This window comes from Bombus fervidus, chromosome 2 (assembly GCF_041682495.2).
Source record: "Bombus fervidus isolate BK054 chromosome 2, iyBomFerv1, whole genome shotgun sequence".
In the NCBI taxonomy this organism is placed as follows: Eukaryota; Metazoa; Arthropoda; class Insecta; order Hymenoptera; family Apidae; genus Bombus; species Bombus fervidus.
In genome coordinates, this window is record NC_091518.1 from 20,650,956 (window position 1) to 20,670,585 (window position 19,630).

The window sequence follows — 19,630 nt, forward strand, 5'->3', positions numbered from 1 at the left end:
ATTGGCTGTTTTTACTTGTTACTGTTACACATTCAAGTTACACACTCACATAAATCTTTCTGTATAACAACGTTGTCCCACATACAAGATGATTAGCGATTAGACAAAAGATTTACCTTCTATTCCTTTTTCTTTTCTTTTTAATTTCTCCACTTTATTTTATTTTCGGCAGCAAGCACGATGTGTAACAGACAAGCGTCTCTTGTAGTTCTCTTTCTTTTTTCTTTTTTTTTTTCTTTGTGTTAATGTTGGTTTGACTTCTGGCCGGCCTATACTATCTGTTTCCACTGCCACTACACGAAATTTACACACGCATCACTTGTTATTAAACAACGCATGAGCACAGCTGCCTGCGAAGCAGCACTATCCGTCGCACACTACTCTTAGATACCGCAACAAACATTCCAGAGACATCGTAATTCCAACCATTGAAACAATATTCCATTCTCTACCGTTTTAAGAAACTTTACAAAAAGACACTGTGTCGATCGAGTAGTTTCCATCGCGAACATTATCTACCTGCCCTACTGTACGGTGTACTGTCTGTGACCCATTCAGGATGACACACTTTGCAACAGAATAATTATCTAGTAATTATATACAATGTGTTTACGCTGTTAGTTGCCAGCGATTTTCTTGTAAATGTAATTTACGAGAAAAATGGAAGCGGATAATGGATGAAGTTTTTAGTATTTTTGTAAGTAATATGATAGTCTTAATACATTTTCAAAATGATGGGAACATGAATGTTTGTGTATGCTTATATCTATTGAGATATAAATATATAGACATAACATTCTTATATTTTATGAAAACGGTTGTCGAAACGATAATTTATTGCAATATATAATTCGCAATACGATACAGTATAAGAGCACGTAAGCAGAAAAATTAAATAACATTCTTTAATCCGTATATTTTAGTGATACTAAATAGCGTCAGCTCGTTTCAAAATATCTTACTCATTATAATGTAAATAAATTATAGTTGTCGGTGTAAATATATTCATAGCTTCCTCGTTAAGAAACGCCATGACATAATTTACAAAATCTATTGAAGGCATTGTATGAAGAGATAAAGAAACTTCCAACTCTTCTGTCTGTGTTATAAATTTACGAAGAATGCGTAATTAGTCTATAATATTCTTATAATATTACACGTGTCATAGTTTATTATATTTAATTAATTTATTATATTATACTTGAGATTGATAACTCGTACGTTTGTAGTAAGTATCTTTTACTATCTCAATGTTTCATCTTATTTGAATCCGTTTGTTGTAAATATTAAAAGTACCTCTAAAAAATTGGAAAATATTCCATCGAAATAGACAAAATCGAGAAAACTTCTATTTTTCCTTTGTACCTCTGATATTTTAACATTCTCGTCCTGAAAGGGTCAGCGCTTCGTATTCTCGCTAAGAGCACAATGAAATAAAACTATACGATACCTTTGGAAGCCGCGTAGAGTAAAATAGATTACGCTGTTCACACACTATCCGCTATATTCCAATTTTTCTTATTTTTTCCTTTTCTTTTACTTTCTCTTTGTATTATTTTCTTTTGATTTATTTTCTCTTACCTTCACACAAACTCCGTGCACTATACGTATGTAGGTTTTGTCTCACTCCTGTATCGTATTGAAGCACGTTGTCTGAGCAAGCAGCATCCGCATATTCTATGGTTCGTCGCATGAAGTCTGCAAAACAGTAAAACAAACAAATGTAAAAAAAATTACGAGAATGAAATTTTGTCGCCTAACTCGGGAAAGTGAGAGCGTGCGAACGAACGAACTGAGCGAAAGGCTTAACGTGAGAGAAAGACCGAACATGTCCGCGTTTATGATTGACACGAATATTCTGACATACTTTCCACAGAATACGAGGACACACGGCAGGCATACACGACACTGCACGAACGAAAAGTAACAAAACCAAAGGAACAAATCGAGGAGAAAAAGGAAGATAGGGACGAGGGGGTTCAAGTTGTAGAAATCGAGGAGATCGAAGAGACTGAAAAGAAGAAGAAGAAGAAGAAAAAGGACGTGGAAGAAATTGAGGAGGAAGTCGAAACGATCGTTATTGAAACAGACTCGAAGGGCAGGGTGGCTCAAAAACAAAAGAAACGCGATGATTTAGAGAAACAGGTTGTAGAGGAAGAAGAAGAAGAAATAGTAGAAAAAGTGAGAAAAGAATTGAAACCCAAACGACCAACGATTGGAAAAGACGAGGTTGAGCTGGAAGAAATCGAGGAATTCGAAGTGACAAAAGATAAATCAATGCCTTCGATCATGTTAAACGTTTCTAGCCAAAGACATCAAGTAATACCTTTAGATCGTACTATTGAACAAGCACCTGGAAAACCAGAATTAGAGAAAGCTAAATTAACTATGGACACGATTACCCCATTAACCGAGCACTTGGTCCCCGTTCAGGAAAAAGAAATCGACGATATAACTCAAATTAGGCCCATTGAACGTAAAGCTTCCTTGTCTATTTCACCGGTAGAACCTTATTCTACGACAGAAACAACAGTTCAAGCTTCCACTGGCGAATTTGCTGATACGTTCAAACCTACATCCTACGAAGCAACGCCAGCTTTCGTTCCATCCGAAGGTTTAATTGTCAGTGAGACCTTGACCAACGATGCTAATCTAACCACTTTAACTATAGACAAACAAGAAGTCAGTAGAACTGCAGACGTTAGCGTGACTCTTCAAGAAGCTACTACGGTGTATGAAACCATGGTAAGTCAAAAGGAAGCTCCAACAGAAGACTTTGTGTCGCCATTGACAGTCAAAGCAGAAGACACTATTCTACCTCAAGTAGGCTTATCGGTCTATGAAGTTCAAGAAGGATTGTCAGAAGACAAATTAGAACCATTAAAGACTGTACCAACTAAACCCAGAATAAACGTGACAGCAGTTGAACCATTGGTTGTCGAAGAAGTTCGAGCAGAAGATAAACCAGGAAAGTATTACCCAGAACTGGTAGTTCCTACAGAAGTCGCCACAGAAACTGTCATTCCGCAACGTCAACGAGTCACGGAAGAAATGCACGCTCCTGAGAAGGAAGGTGAATATGTTCCAGGTAGATTACCACCTAGTCAGAAAGCACAAATTGGAATATCTTATGGAAATGAAACTGCAATTATCCAACAGAATGTTGTTCAGGAAAGTGAGGGAGTGTTTATTTCTGAGAGGAAAACCGATACATTCGAGGCTACTCCAAATGTAACTCTGTTGGAAGGAGTTTCTGTATCAACGGTTCAAACGCAAGACACAGAGACTCATTTGACAATTGAAGAGATGAAGAAGGCTGTTGCTGATTTAAATGTAGTCGAGATTACATCAGCTGTGACAGTGGAGACTGTCCCGTCTGAGAAAGAGAAAGAGTATCAACCAGGAGACAAACCAACTACCAAGACAGCAGAGACGTCAATATCTCCATTAGAAATTGGATCTATCACGAGTACACTTATTCAGGAGTCTGAGGGTATTTATCATCCAGATCAGAAACCTACGAAAGTATTAGCAGAGACTTCTATCAGACCTGAAGAACATGTGATGGTGTCAGAAATCCAGACAGCAGATTACCCGTCAGATTTCAAGGAAGAGTTGAAATACGTGGAAGAAAGTGGAACCGTGGCTGTGCAGTTGACAGAAGCTAAGATGATCCAAGAAACCATGACTCACGATCGTGAAGCAAAAATGGATGAAATAGTCAAACCCGAAGAACGTACAGTAGAAACTAGTTACGACGCTATTAGAAGCGTTGAAGTGTTCCAAACTACGTCTATAGAAAAGGAAGCTGATCTTAAAATCTTCGAAATGCCAGAATCTCATCGTGGCAAGACAGTACCTACTCATCCTGTAGTTTCGTTAGAGGTTGAGATGGTTCAACCAGAAGATAATGTAGGTGTTATCAAGAAAGAAGTTCCATCTTCTGGCATAGCTAAAATAGAACCCATTGGATTACAAGAGACTGTAGTGCGAGAGACAATTGCAGCAGAAGACGTAGCACCTGTTGAAAAAGACAAAGCACCCGAATCAAAGACGGCTGAAGTTACAATGAACGAAATAGAAGGCGTTCATACTACTATGGTAATCGCTAGCGAGAGAGAAGCTGAATATACACAAGTATCTGAAATTAAGGGAGCTTATGCTAGCACAGAATTTACTACACAAGTCGCACCAGTGTTCGAAGAAGTCAGAACTCATTCACCAACTGGAGAATACGTGCCTGAAGAGAAGCCGGCTTCTGGTGTAGCTCAACCATCACATGTTCCACTAGAGAGCGTAACTGTAGCCATGCAACAGTTAGCAGAGAAAGAAGATTTGTATAAAACTGACGTACAACCAGACCAGAAGACTGCAATTGTGGAATTGACTGAACCCAGACCTGGCCCAACCGTCTTGGAGGTTATTCCCCACGATCGTGAGAATGTTTATAGTCCTGACGTGAAGCCACAGGATTATACTGCTCAGACATTGGTGTCCGGTCACACAGTTGCATTAAAATCAGAAACTTTAGTGGAGCAAAGCACCGCTGATATGAGTATCGACACACCTAAATCTGGAAAGGCTATTCCACAAAGAGATGCTTTGGAAGAATTGGTTATCACAGAGACAACTATTGCTGAAACAGAAAAAACGAGAGAAGCAGATGTTTTGCCAACTACTCAGAGTGCTGAGATTGAAATTCAGATGAAGACTGAGAAATTAACAGTCACTGAGATAACCAGTGTCCAGGAAGAAGAAAAGTTGGAAGTGGAAGAGATACCAAAAGAAAGAAAGGTTACTTTAGGAATCACTGGAGGACACGAGGTTGCTGAGTCACAGGAGACAGTTCTTGCGAGCAATGTAGATATTCTGAAAGAAGACAAGACAAAGGAAGAACATGCTAGTCAACAACAGAGTGGATTGGAAGTCGTTGAACAGACAGAGATATCTATTTCTGAGAAAGAGTCGCCTCTCCAAGAAGATATAAAACCTGATACTAAGAACATTCAAGTCACTTTCGAAGAAGGTCAAGGTATCGTGGTAGGTATAACGTATCCAGAAGACAAAGAGGGAATATTCACTCGAGAAGAAAAACCTAAAGGTGTAGAAGCTACCGTAGACATCGACACACAAGGAGTAGCATCCAAATTGGAAATCCTTAGTGACACAAGCTTAAGTGATCTACCACATGAAGCGGTTCAAGAAATGAAACCAAAAACCACGATATTACCTATCGAAGCTGCAATTGCCGAAGAAGTACAGACCAGAGAGACAGAAGCACCATTCAGTGAGATTAAACCCTCTGATAAGAAAGCGAATCTTGAATTTGTGACAGGAGAAGGTTTAATTGTTTCAGCAGTTACTACCGAAGATAAAGAGAGTCTGCTTCCAGAAAGTGAGAAACCAGAGATCAAGACAGCTAGCTTCGATATCCCCACACATATTGTCGCTCAGACTAGTGAGACCACTACGACAGATAATGTGGGCGAATTTGAACGCAAAGAGGCACCTACGGCAACAGCTACAACAGATCATATTACTTTCCACAGTTTAATTGCTTCTGAGACGGCTGCTGGTGATCTAGAAAAGCCTATGGAAGACTTTGTACAACCAGATAAAAAAGTAGTAGATATTTCATTCCAGGAAGAAGAAGGAATCACGGTAATTGAGACCATTGCTTCAGATATGGAGAAGGAATACTTCGAGAAGCTAGAGATCCATGGTGAACAAGCTGTACCTAGTTTCGATGCTCATAAAGTGGCTCAGCTGACAGAGATCAATCCGGCTGCTGTTTCTGGAGACTTAACTGTGCCTGCACCAACCACAGTCGCAGCTAAAGAAGAACGATTGCCATTCGAAAGCATCGTTCAAACTGAGACGGTTGTGTCTGAGACTGAGAAAGAATTCATGGACAAACCTGTAATCACCAACAAAGCAGAAATATCTATCAATGAAATCATCAGTGCTACTACCACTACTGAAATTCCAGCTGATAAAGAAGATATTCTCAAAATTCCTGAGAAACCGGCTGAAAAACAGGCTAGTGTTCAGTTTGCTGGTCACGTTATCGCTGAGAAGACAGAGGTGACTGTAGATTCTAGTGCTGGAAAATTGGAAGAGGTAAAACCAGTTTCAGCCGCAGCAATGCCATCTAGTATTCCTCTGGAAGCTTTAATTAGCTCAGAAACACAACCAACTGAAGCTGAAGGATTGTTTAATAAGGATAAAGCGCCATTGCAAGCTCTGGCTGACATGTCTCTAGTGGAAGAACAGAGCATACAGGTGTCAACCGTGGTTTTGGAAGATAAAGAGGAAGAATATAAGTCTAAAGAGCTTCCAGAGATGAAGACAGCTGGGAAGAGTTTGGTTTCTGGTCACGTAGTCGCAGAAACAACTGTACAAGTTGCAGATTTTAGCACAGGCGAATTTGTTGAGGAGAAACCATCAGGTGCTACTGCAATGCCAGAACATGTTCCATTTACTTCATTAATTGAGTCTCAGACTATTGTTCAAGAAAGTGAAGACAAATTTATACCAGGACAATTACCAGAAGATAAGAGAGCTGTTGTAGATCTTGAAGAAGGTAGAAAGATCGTGACTGTATCTCAAGTAACTCCTGCAGACAAGGAATCTTTATATATTTCTGAAGAACAACCATCCAAACATGCAGCTTCTGTTGGATTAGACACCACTCATGCAATTGCTGAAACTACTACTATCTCTGTTGAAGATTCAGTAGCAGAAGTGAAGGTAGAGAAACCAGATACTAAAAAGGCACTCCCCAGTCAAGAAGTATATCAAAGTTTACAAGTCACTCAAGATATCGTTCAAGATCAAGAAAATATTTTCGAAGGAAAATTCAAGCCGGAAGTTCAGAAGGTAGAAGTCTCTATCGAAGAAGGTAAACGTGTGACTACTGTGACTGAAGTTAGCGCAGCTGATAAGGAAGAGATATTAAAAACCGTTCAAGAAGAGAAAACACGATCGGCAGTGCCAGCTATCGTATCCGGACATGAAGTGGCGGAAAGATCAGAGGTTATTCCACAGATAAGTACTGGAGATGTGGACATTGTCAAACCTATCACAGCAACAGCACAAGTAGGCCAGAAACCATTCGAAACAATCGAAATGACGGAACAAATCCTAGCAGAAAAAGAAGTAGATAAGGTTGAGGAAATAACGATGCAGAAGACTAGTGCACGTGTAACAATAGACGAGAACAGGTTTATTGCTATAACAGAAGCAACTACAGCTCAAGATGGTGAAGTAAAACTATCAGCCATGAAGAAACCTCGCGAGGAAGTAGCAAAACCAGCGATGGAAGGCAAAGAAGTCGCTGAACAGATGGAAGTAAATCTCAGAGAGGGACTTGGAGATCTTCCCAAAGCACCAAAACCGACGACATTTGAAGCTCATTCTATTCAAACTATGCTGGAGAGCGTTGATATTAGTGAAACAGTTCCGCAAGAACATAGTGCGATATTCGAGGAGAAGATGAAGTTGGATGAACATAGCGCGAAAGTAAGCTTCGTGGAAGGAAAGAGTGTCACAGTTTCTCATGTAATCACTCAGGATAAAGAAGACACTATGACCATACAGAAACGTGAAGAGAGCACTGCAGAGGTTACTTTGACGAAAGTTGGAATGGACGTGGCGCAGAAGGCTCAGGTATTTGTCGAACAGAGCACTGGTGCTGTTCAGCCCTTAGAGAAACGCGAGGTTAAAGCTCATCCTAAACAAGATGCTCTAGAACCTATAATTATTGAAGAAATTCCAAGCGCAGAAAGTGAAGGAATATTTGATAAATATCCAAAAACAATTTCGTCGATTGCAGTGCCCACGTTTGAGGAAGGTCACGGAATATCTGTGACAGAAGTGACATCAGCTGAGGTTGAGTCTCTATTGAAGGAGAAGAAATTGGAAGCTGCTCAAACAGCTAGTAGTACAATCATCACAGAACGTAATATTATCGAGACCACTACCGTTGAATCTCAAGTTAATATGCCAGATAAAGTAAAGGATATTACCATACAACCTCAAGTAGCTGTTCCTGGACAAGACACGTTTGAAAGTATCATTGTGAGTCAGAATATAGTTGAAGAAAGTGAACGTTCGTTCGAAGGTGTGTTCAAACCTCAAACTCAAAAAGCAGATATAGATATACAGAAAATGACGCCTCTTCAAATTTCGGAGACTATTACAGAAGACAAAGAGAGTGTCTTTGATGTAGCACCCAAGAGAGAAGGAGTTACAGCCACTCAAGATATCAGTCTTCATGAAACTGTAGTTGGATCGTTAGTGGAGAGTATTCAGAGTACTCAAGAGATCCACGAAGAGAAACGAGTATCTTCTCAAGCCACGATGACGCAGACTGTCATAGAGACAGCTGTTAAGATGGAGACGACGACTGGTGAACGCGAAGAGACGTTTGAAGGGAAATTCAAACCTGAAGAACAAAAAGGAAAACCTCAGATGGAAGGACTTACCACTGTTACAGTTACTGAAGTAGTTTCTAATGAAATTGAAGACATTTTGCCTGCAACTGTTGCACCTAAAGGGCAGCAAGCTCAGCCTAGTTTAACTGGCAGAGAAGTTCCTGAAGTAACGCAGATAGTCACTGGAGCAACCACTGAAGAATTCGAAAAAGTAACTCAATTGAAGGAACAACAAGGTAAAATGGAAATAGAAGAATTGTCTTCAGTAACGATTTCTGAAGTAATTTCCAACGAAACGGAGGACATATTCACTACCAAGTTTACGCCTAAAGATCAAAAGGCGGAGTTCAACATACTAGGCCGAGAAGCTGCAGAAACATCTCAAGTGACCACCATAACCGAAGCTGAAGATCTTGCAATGAAACGTCCTGAAGAACAGAAAGGAAAACCAAAATTGGACGAACTGACTCCACTTACAATTTCTCATGTTGTATCTGAAGAAGCTGAGGAAGCACTACCAACAGCGGAAGTTCCAAAAGAGAAGACAGCGCAGCCTAGTCTAATAGGAAGAGACGTAGCACAAACTATGCAGGTGTTGACTGTTGCCAGTGTAGAAGAACTTGTAGCACCCAAAGCACCAGAAGAACAAAAAGGAAAACCGCAAGTTGAAGAATTAGCTCCTTTGACAGTTTCACAGGTGGTTTCTCAAGAAGCAGAGGAAGCTTTGCCTGCGCCGGAAATTCCAGTTGAAAGAGAGGCACAGCCAAGCATGATAGGCAGAGACGTGGCACAGACGATGGAAGTTTTGACTATGGCGAATGTTGATACATTGGCGGAAGATAAAAAGCCTGGAGAACAGAAAGGAGTTCCTGGTTTGGAAGAATTTGTGTCTCTGTCAATATCACAGACAGTTTCTACTGAGATGGAGGACTTGTTACCTAGTCCTGAAGTGCCTACAGAAAAAATGGCACAGCCAAGTTTACTAGGTCGTGATGTAGCAGAAACCACACAAATTTTGACTATGATGGCAGCGGAGGAACTAAGAGCTGAGCATGCACCGGAACAACAGAAAGGAAAACCAAATGTAGAAGAACTGACTTCTGTTACAGTTTCTCAGACTGTCTCGCACGAGACCGAAGAGACGTTAGAGAAACAAGTAGCACCTAGCGCAGCAACTGCTAAGCCTGCTTTTACGGGGAGAGAAGTCGCCGAGACTAGTCAAATTCTTACTGTGACGAATGTAGAAGAATTAGAAAAGCACATATTACCTGAAGGACAAAAAGTAAAACCACGATTGGACGAACTTACGTCTATAACAGTTTCTCAGGTAATGTCTAGCGAATTGGAGGATACTCTGCCATCTCCCGAAAAACCGAGTGAGAAAATTGCTCAGCCACAGATGACTGGCAGAGAGGTAGCTGAGAAAACCGAAGTCTTAACTGTGACGAATGTCGAAGAGTTGCAGAAATTGGATAAGCCTGAGAGTCAGAAGGGTAGACCAGATGTGGAAGAGCTCAGCTTCCTCACTGTTTCAGAAGTGGTATCAACAGAAGCTGAGAAGGAATTACCAGCTCCAGAAGCTCCTAAAGAACGCAAGGCACATCCACAGTTAGATAGTATTGAAGTCGCAGAGACCTCAGAAATATTAACTATGATCAGTGCTCAAGAACTTCTTAAACCAAAAGTACCGGAAGAGCAAAAAGGAAAACCTCAATTAGAAGAGTTGCTTTCCTTATCAGTATCAGAAGTCGCGTTTGGTGAAGCAGAGCAGGGTCTTCCAACTCCTGACGAACCTACAGCTCAAACAGCCAAACCTAGTCTACTAGGTATCCAGGTTGCTCAGAAATCCCAAGTAATTACATCGGTTATAGCTAAAGAGTTGCAAGAAACTACCAAACCAGATACCAAACAAATAATTCCTGAACAAATTCCATTCGAAAGTATAGAACAAATACAGCCAATAACCCAAGAAAGCGAAGACACGTTTATCGTAGAAAAAACAGCTAAGTCAGCTACAGCAGAGATGTCATTCCGTGTGTCTGAGAGTATCGAAATAACTCAAGTGACGGCCACGGAACAAGAGTCAAAAGAAGTTATAAAAGGCATTGCTAAAGAAGTTTCAGCTCAACCTGATGTGATTAAACACGAAGTAGCTGTGAAAACTGAAATTCAGCCAGCTGATGCAGCTGGTGAATTTAAAGTAACTAGACCAGAGGAAAAGATAGCCAAAGGTGTAGAAGAAATTCAACAAGGTGTGATCGTAACAGAGCCATTGAGCTCTGGTGAGATTGAGTCAGAAATGCCCGAGTCTGTATTACCTTTCGCGAAGTTAGCGAGCGTTACTATCGAGGCAGAACACCTGGAACACGTTATGGGTGAGTATTATTGTTATCAAGGTATTCGATTGGCATCGACGGGACGGACGAGCATGTGGACGATTAGGATTGGACCAGAAGACGCATTGACAATAGTGGTTATATTGATTTGGTTGTTGAGAGATCATAGGGGAGGCTCGATCGAAGCGGAAGAACGATCAACGCGCAAAACGTTTAAATGCGTCTTCCAAGCAGGTTTGATAGGATCGTCAGGTATAGGATAATGGTTGTAGGAAGTCGTGTAAGGTAGGTATGTAGACAACACACAGAATCAAACACGATATGGAAAGGTTCATATAAACAACACGGATTACTATCACACAGAACACACAACAGTTCATTCATCAGACAAAATACAAGAATTTCATCCGAAACAGGTTTATACGTCGCGTTTAATGATTTTGTGTTACGAAATCGATGATTCGAGACACAAACAATACAAATTAATCAACCTAAGCCCTGAATACGCTTTCGGTGAAGTATCGCGGTTATATGTGAGAAGTCAAACCAAAAAAAGTAAAAGAAAAGCAAAATAGTGCGCGAACGATTACTATCACGACACAATAATCATATCACACTTGTTCTTGTATACATTTCAGAAACTACAGAAGTACCAGCGCAACAACATCACATCACAATCACACAACACACAAAACACGATACGCCACAGCAATTGATCGAATCAGACACAGAAGTAATTGAAGAATATACAACGAAATTCAGGCGCGGAAGTAAAGAAGATGAAACAGCGGCAGTTAAGACTAAGAAAACGATTATTCGTAAGAAAAAGCCTAAAACAGAAGCTGAAGAAGATAATGTCGTTGTCATTGAGGAGGAACTTGAAGATATTAAACCACAGATACCATTGATACCGAAGAAACAATTTATGCCTATTGAAGAGATTACAACAACTATGGATGTTGAAGAGATTATACCTACAAGAATCGACGAGGTTGAGGAAACTCAGAAGGAAGAGGAGAAAGTAGAAGTTGAAGTAATTCAAATTCAAGATACTGATAAAACTAAGAAAGTAACGAAGAAGATTATACGTCAGAAAGGAAGAACTCAAAAAGTTACCGAAGAAACGACGGTGGAAGAAGAAGGAAAAGCACCTGTAACAACGGTGATAACAAAACCTATGGAGATGATAGAAACGACTGAAAGAAAAATTAAAAAGGAGAAGCCAGTAGAAGAACAAATACCAGAGGAGGAAACGAAACCATTGGCACCAGTAGAGTATATTACACCCACGGTGCAACAAGTGGAAGAACAAGTGACGGTGACGGAAGAAGTATCAAAAGAAGGTAAACCCAAGAAGGTTACCAAGAAGAAGGTAATTAAGAGGGAAGGTAAGGAGCAACAGGTGACTGAGGTAGTGACAGTCGAAGAAGAAGGGAAAGCTCCGGAGACCAGTGTCATTGAAGGACCAGTGGAAGAAATAGTGGAAGAGATTATGAAACGTATCCCTGCACCAGCGTATGCTAAACCATCAGAGGTTGAAGAAGTTAAAGAACAGGTTACAGTTACGGAAGAAGTAACTAGGTGGGGTAAACCAAAAAAGACTACAAGGAAGAAGATCATCAAACGAAAGGGACAGAAACAACAAGTGACAGAAGTAGTTACAGTCGAAGAACAGGGTAAAGCACCTGTCACTACAGTAACTGAAGGACCAATAGAGGAAGTTGTCGAGGAAACTATAAAACCATTGCCTGCTCCCGAACGTATTACACCAACTGAAGTGGAAGAAGTCAGAGAGCAAGTGACAGTTACTGAAGAAATTACCAGAGAAGGGAAACCCAAAAAGGTTATCAAAAAGAAGCAAATTAAACGAAAGGGACAGAAACAACAAGTGACAGAAGTGGTTACAGTCGAAGAACAGGGTAAAGCACCTGTCACTACAGTAACTGAAGGACCAATAGAGGAAGTTGTCGAGGAAATTATAAAACCATTGCCTGCTCCCGAACGTATTACACCAACTGAAGTGGAAGAAGTCAGAGAGCAAGTGACAGTTACTGAAGAAGTTACCAAAGAAGGTAAACCCAAAAAGGTTATCAAAAAGAAGCAAATTAAACGAAAGGGACAGAAACAACAAGTGACAGAAGTGGTTACAGTCGAAGAACAGGGTAAAGCACCTGTCACTACAGTAACTGAAGGACCAATAGAGGAAGTTGTCGAGGAAATTATAAAACCATTGCCTGCTCCTGAACGTATTACACCAACTGAAGTAGAAGAAGTCAGAGAGCAAGTGACAGTTACTGAAGAAATTACGAGAGAAGGGAAACCCAAAAAGGTTATCAAAAAGAAGCAAATTAAACGAAAGGGACAGAAACAACAAGTGACAGAAGTGGTTACAGTCGAAGAACAGGGTAAAGCACCTGTCACTACAGTAACTGAAGGACCAATAGAGGAAGTTGTCGAGGAAATTATAAAACCATTGCCTGCTCCCGAACGTATTACACCAACTGAAGTGGAAGAAGTCAGAGAGCAAGTGACAGTTACTGAAGAAGTTACCAAAGAAGGTAAACCCAAAAAGGTTATCAAAAAGAAGCAAATTAAACGAAAGGGACAGAAACAACAAGTGACAGAAGTGGTTACAGTCGAAGAACAGGGTAAAGCACCTGTCACTACAGTAACTGAAGGACCAATAGAGGAAGTTGTCGAGGAAATTATAAAACCATTGCCTGCTCCTGAACGTATTACACCAACTGAAGTAGAAGAAGTCAGAGAGCAAGTGACAGTTACTGAAGAAATTACGAGAGAAGGGAAACCCAAAAAGGTTATCAAAAAGAAGCAAATTAAACGAAAGGGACAGAAACAACAAGTGACAGAAGTGGTTACAGTCGAAGAACAGGGTAAAGCACCTGTCACTACAGTAACTGAAGGACCAATAGAGGAAGTTGTCGAGGAAATTATAAAACCATTGCCTGCTCCCGAACGTATTACACCAACTGAAGTAGAAGAAGTCAGAGAGCAAGTGACAGTTACTGAAGAAATTACGAGAGAAGGGAAACCCAAAAAGGTTATCAAAAAGAAGCAAATTAAACGAAAGGGACAGAAACAACAAGTGACAGAAGTGGTTACAGTCGAAGAACAGGGTAAAGCACCTGTCACTACAGTAACTGAAGGACCAATAGAGGAAGTTGTCGAGGAAATTATAAAACCATTGCCTGCTCCCGAACGTATTACACCAACTGAAGTGGAAGAAGTCAGAGAGCAAGTGACAGTTACTGAAGAAGTTACCAAAGAAGGTAAACCCAAAAAGGTTATCAAAAAGAAGCAAATTAAACGAAAGGGACAGAAACAACAAGTGACAGAAGTGGTTACAGTCGAAGAACAGGGTAAAGCACCTGTCACTACAGTAACTGAAGGACCAATAGAGGAAGTTGTCGAGGAAATTATAAAACCATTGCCTGCTCCTGAACGTATTACACCAACTGAAGTAGAAGAAGTCAGAGAGCAAGTGACAGTTACTGAAGAAATTACGAGAGAAGGGAAACCCAAAAAGGTTATCAAAAAGAAGCAAATTAAACGAAAGGGACAGAAACAACAAGTGACAGAAGTGGTTACAGTCGAAGAACAGGGTAAAGCACCTGTTACTACAGTAACTGAAGGACCAATAGAGGAAGTTGTCGAGGAAATTATAAAACCATTGCCTGCTCCCGAACGTATTACACCAACTGAAGTAGAAGAAGTCAGAGAGCAAGTGACAGTTACTGAAGAAATTACGAGAGAAGGGAAACCCAAAAAGGTTATCAAAAAGAAGCAAATTAAACGAAAGGGACAGAAACAACAAGTGACAGAAGTGGTTACAGTCGAAGAACAGGGTAAAGCACCTGTCACTACAGTAACTGAAGGACCAATAGAGGAAGTTGTCGAGGAAATTATAAAACCATTGCCTGCTCCCGAACGTATTACACCAACTGAAGTGGAAGAAGTCAGAGAGCAAGTGACAGTTACTGAAGAAATTACGAGAGAAGGGAAACCCAAAAAGGTTATCAAAAAGAAGCAAATTAAACGAAAGGGACAGAAACAACAAGTGACAGAAGTGGTTACAGTCGAAGAACAGGGTAAAGCACCTGTTACTACAGTAACTGAAGGACCAATAGAGGAAGTTGTCGAGGAAATTATAAAACCATTGCCTGCTCCCGAACGTATTACACCAACTGAAGTGGAAGAAGTCAGAGAGCAAGTGACAGTTACTGAAGAAGTTACCAAAGAAGGTAAACCCAAAAAGGTTATCAAAAAGAAGCAAATTAAACGAAAGGGACAGAAACAACAAGTGACAGAAGTGGTTACAGTCGAAGAACAGGGTAAAGCACCTGTCACTACAGTAACTGAAGGACCAATAGAGGAAGTTGTCGAGGAAACTATAAAACCATTGCCTGCTCCCGAACGTATTACACCAACTGAAGTGGAAGAAGTCAGAGAGCAAGTGACAGTTACTGAAGAAATTACGAGAGAAGGGAAACCCAAAAAGATTATCAAAAAGAAGCAGATTAAACGAAAGGGACAGAAACAACAAGTGACAGAAGTGGTTACAGTCGAAGAACAGGGTAAAGCACCTGTCACTACAGTAACTGAAGGACCAATAGAGGATGTTGTCGAGGAAACTATAAAACCATTGCCTGCTCCCGAACGTATTACACCAACTGAAGTGGAAGAAGTCAGAGAGCAAGTGACAGTTACTGAAGAAATTACGAGAGAAGGTAAACCCAAAAAGGTTATCAAAAAGAAGCAGATTAAACGAAAGGGACAGAAACAACAAGTGACAGAAGTGGTTACAGTCGAAGAACAGGGTAAAGCACCTGTTACTACAGTAACTGAAGGACCAATAGAGGATGTTGTCGAGGAAACTATAAAACCATTGCCTGCTCCCGAACGTATTACACCAACTGAAGTGGAAGAAGTCAGAGAGCAAGTGACAGTTACTGAAGAAATTACGAGAGAAGGTAAACCCAAAAAGGTTATCAAAAAGAAGCAGATTAAACGAAAGGGACAGAAACAACAAGTGACAGAAGTGGTTACAGTCGAAGAACAGGGTAAAGCACCTGTTACTACAGTAACTGAAGGACCAATAGAGGAAGTTGTCGAGGAAATTATAAAACCATTGCCTGCTCCCGAACGTATTACACCAACGGAAGTAGAAGAAGTCAGAGAGCAAGTGACAGTTACTGAAGAAGTTACCAAAGAAGGTAAACCCAAGAAAATTATTAAGAAAAAGGTTATCAAACGTAAAGGTCTGGAACAAAAAGTAACTGAGACAGTTACTATTGAGGAAGCAGGAAAAGCACCTGTAACGACGGTGACTGAAGGACCAGTAGAAGAAATAGTAGAAGAAGTGATAAAACCGGTAGTTATTAGACCAAAAGATGTAGAAGAAGTAACTGAACAAGTCACAGTCACCGAAGAATTAACCAGAGAAGGTAAACCAAAGAAAACTACAAAGAAGAAAATCATCAAACGTAAGGGAAAAGAACAGCAGGTCACTGACGTGGTTACAGTTGAAGAAACAGGAAAAGCTCCAGTCACTACAGTAAAGGAAGGTCCAGTAGAAGAGGTGGTGGACGAAACAATTAAACCTCTTCCAACAGCAGAATATGCAAAACCAGGAGAGGTCGAGGAAGTTCATGAACAAGTTACAGTTATCCAGGAAGTCAGTAGATTGGGCAAACCAAAGAAAACTATTAAAAAGAAAGTCATCAAACGCAAAGGTCCAGAACAACAAGTTACTGAAATTGTGACTGTTGAAGAAGAAGGAAAAGCACCAGTGACAACAATTACCGAGGGACCAGTTGAAAAAATAGTAGAGACTTTCACTAAACCATTGCCTACCCCACAACGCATTGAACCAACCGAAGTGGAAGAAATACGTGAGCAAGTGACAGTTACTGAGGAAGTAACTAGAGAAGGTAAGCCGAAGAAGACCACAAAGAAGAAGATCATTAAAAGAAAAGGTCAAGATCAGAAAGTAACTGAGATAGTAACTGTTGAAGAACAAGGCAAAGCTCCAGTCATAACTGTAAAGGAAGGTCCAGTAGAAGAAGTTCTAGAAGAAATAATAAAAGCATTGCCCGCTCCAGAAAAAGTAAAACCAACTGAAGTTGAAGAGGTAACAGAACAAGTAACTGTCACTGAAGAAGTGACTAAAGAAGGCAAACCTAAAAAGACCACAAAAAAGAAAATAATCAAACGAAAAGGAAAAGATCAGCAAGTGACAGAGGTGATAACCGTAGAAGAACACGGAAAGAAACCTGTTACTACTGTGACTGAAGGACCTGTGGAGGAAATTGTAGAGGAAGTTATAAAACCGCTGACACTTCCAGAGTTTATTACACCAACTGATGTGGAAGAGATACGTGAACAGGTCACTGTCACTGAAGAAGTAACTAAAGCAGGCAAACCTAAAAAGACCACGAAAAAGAAGATAATCAAACGAAAAGGAAAAGAACAACAAGTAACTGAGGTGGTAACCGTTGAAGAACAAGGAAAGGCACCAGTTACGACTGTAACTGAAGGACCAACAGAAGAAGTTGTAGAAGAAATAATAAAAGCATTGCCTGCTCCAGAAGAAGTAAAACCAACTGAAGTTGAGGAGATTAGAGAACAAGTGACTGTCACTGAAGAAGTAACTAAAGAAGGCAAACCTAAAAAGACCACCAAAAAGAAGATAATCAAACGAAAAGGAAAAGAACAGCAAGTGACGGAGGTGATAACCGTAGAAGAACACGGAAAGAAACCTGTCACAACGGTGACTGAAGGACCTGTGGAGGAAGTTGTAGAGGAAGTAATAAAGCCGCTGGCACTTCCAGAGTATATTACACCAACTGAGGTTGAAGAAATACGTGAACAGGTCACTGTCACTGAAGAAGTAACTAAAGAAGGCAAACCTAAAAAGACTACCAAAAAGAAGATAATCAAACGAAAAGGAAAAGAACAACAAGTAACTGAGGTGGTAACCGTTGAAGAACAAGGAAAGGCACCAGTTACGACTGTAACTGAAGGACCAACAGAAGAAGTTGTAGAAGAAATAATAAAAGCATTGCCTGCTCCAGAAGAAGTAAAACCAACTGAAGTTGAGGAGATTAGAGAACAAGTGACTGTCACTGAAGAAGTAACTAAAGAAGGCAAACCTAAAAAGACCACCAAAAAGAAGATAATCAAACGAAAAGGAAAAGATCAACAAGTGACGGAGGTGATAACCGTAGAAGAACACGGAAAGAAGCCTGTTACTACGGTAACTGAAGGACCTGTGGAGGAAGTTGTAGAGGAAGTTATAAAACCGCTGGCACTTCCAGAGTTTATTACACCAACTGATGTGGAAGAGATACGTGAACAGGTCACTGTCACTGAAGAAGTAACTAAAGAAGGAAAACCTAAAAAGACCACTAAAAAGAAGATAATCAAACGAAAAGGAAAAGAACAACAAGTAACTGAGGTGGTAACCGTTGAAGAACAAGGAAAGGCACCAGTTACGACTGTAACTGAAGGACCAACAGAAGAAGTTGTAGAAGAAATAATAAAAGCATTGCCCGCTCCAGAAAAAGTAAAACCAACTGAAGTTGAAGAGATCAAAGAACAAGTAACTGTCACTGAAGAAGTAACTAAGGAAGGCAAACCTAAAAAGACTACCAAAAAGAAGATAATCAAACGAAAAGGAAAAGAACAACAAGTAACTGAGGTGGTAACCGTTGAAGAACAAGGAAAGGCACCAGTTACGACTGTAACTGAAGGACCAACAGAAGAAGTTGTAGAAGAAATAATAAAAGCATTGCCCGCTCCAGAAAAAGTAAAACCAACTGAAGTTGAAGAGATCAAAGAACAAGTAACTGTCACTGAAGAAGTAACTAAAGAAGGCAAACCTAAAAAGACTACCAAAAAGAAGATAATCAAACGAAAAGGAAAAGAACAACAAGTGACTGAGATAGTAACCGTTGAAGAAGACGGAAAGAAACCTGTTACTACGGTGACTGAAGGACCTGTGGAGGAAGTTGTAGAGGAAGTTATAAAACCGCTGGCACTTCCTGAGTATATTACACCAACTGAGGTTGAAGAGATACGTGAACAGGTCACTGTCACTGAAGAAGTAACTAAAGCTGGCAAACCTAAAAAGACCACCAAAAAGAAGATAATCAAACGAAAAGGAAAAGAACAACAAGTGACTGAGATAGTAACCGTTGAAGAACAAGGAAAGAGACCAGTTACGACTGTAACTGAAGGACCAACAGAAGAAGTTGTAGAAGAACAGATTAAACTACTTCCAACCGCAGAATTTGTGAGACCATCTGATGTAGAAGAAGTGCGTGAACAAATAACTGTCACAGAAGAAATAACTAAAGAAGGCAAGCCAAAGAAAGTTACCAAGAAGAAAATCACCAAACGTAAAGGCAAAGAACAGCAAGTTACGGAGGTTGTCACTGTTGAAGAAGAAGGTAAGCCTCCAGTAAAAACAGTTACTGATGGACCGACAGAGGAACTTATAGAAGAAATAATAAAACCACTGCCTGCATCAGAGAAAATCCAACCATCTGAAGTAGAAGAAATACGTGAACAAGTGACTGTGGCAGAAGAAGTGACAAGGGAAGGCAAACCTAAGAAGGTAACTAAGAAAAAGATTGTCAAACGCAAAGGGAAGGAACAACAAGTCACAGAACTTGTCACTGTCGAAGAGCAAGGAAAAGCACCAGTTACTACAATTACTGAAGGTCCACTGGAAGAAGTACTAGAAGATACACTAAAAGTACTTCCTGCACCAGAACACGCCAAACCAGGAGAAATTGAAGAGATACGTGAACAAGTAACAGTCACAGAAGAAGTAACCAC

The 19,630-nt window shown here is 40.3% G+C and overlaps 2 protein-coding genes across 10 annotated transcripts in view; both read left to right on the top strand.

The window, feature by feature from the left end:
• Positions 1–19,630, top strand: part of Sls (sallimus) — a 255,332-nt gene that overhangs the window by 207,482 nt on the left and 28,220 nt on the right. For 3 of the 9 annotated variants that reach the window (XM_072020351.1, XM_072020367.1, XM_072020376.1), the window contains 2 exons: positions 1,877–10,810; positions 11,410–16,002. The exons of 1 other annotated variant lie outside the window; for it this stretch is intronic. In XM_072020351.1, the coding sequence (XP_071876452.1) occupies positions 1,877–10,810; positions 11,410–16,002 (13,527 nt within the window). Of the gene's footprint in view, positions 1–1,876; positions 10,811–11,409; positions 16,003–19,630 lie in introns of those variants that run through there. 5 more of the 9 variants (XM_072020425.1, XM_072020385.1, XM_072020358.1 and 2 more) reach the window with 4 other exon arrangements.
• LOC139997892 (uncharacterized) lies at positions 16,008–19,608 on the top strand (the record flags this gene model as incomplete). Its single annotated transcript, XM_072021939.1, has 2 exons — positions 16,008–19,526; positions 19,564–19,608. Coding segments are annotated over 2 exons (3,564 nt in total), but the record flags the coding sequence as incomplete, so codon positions are not given.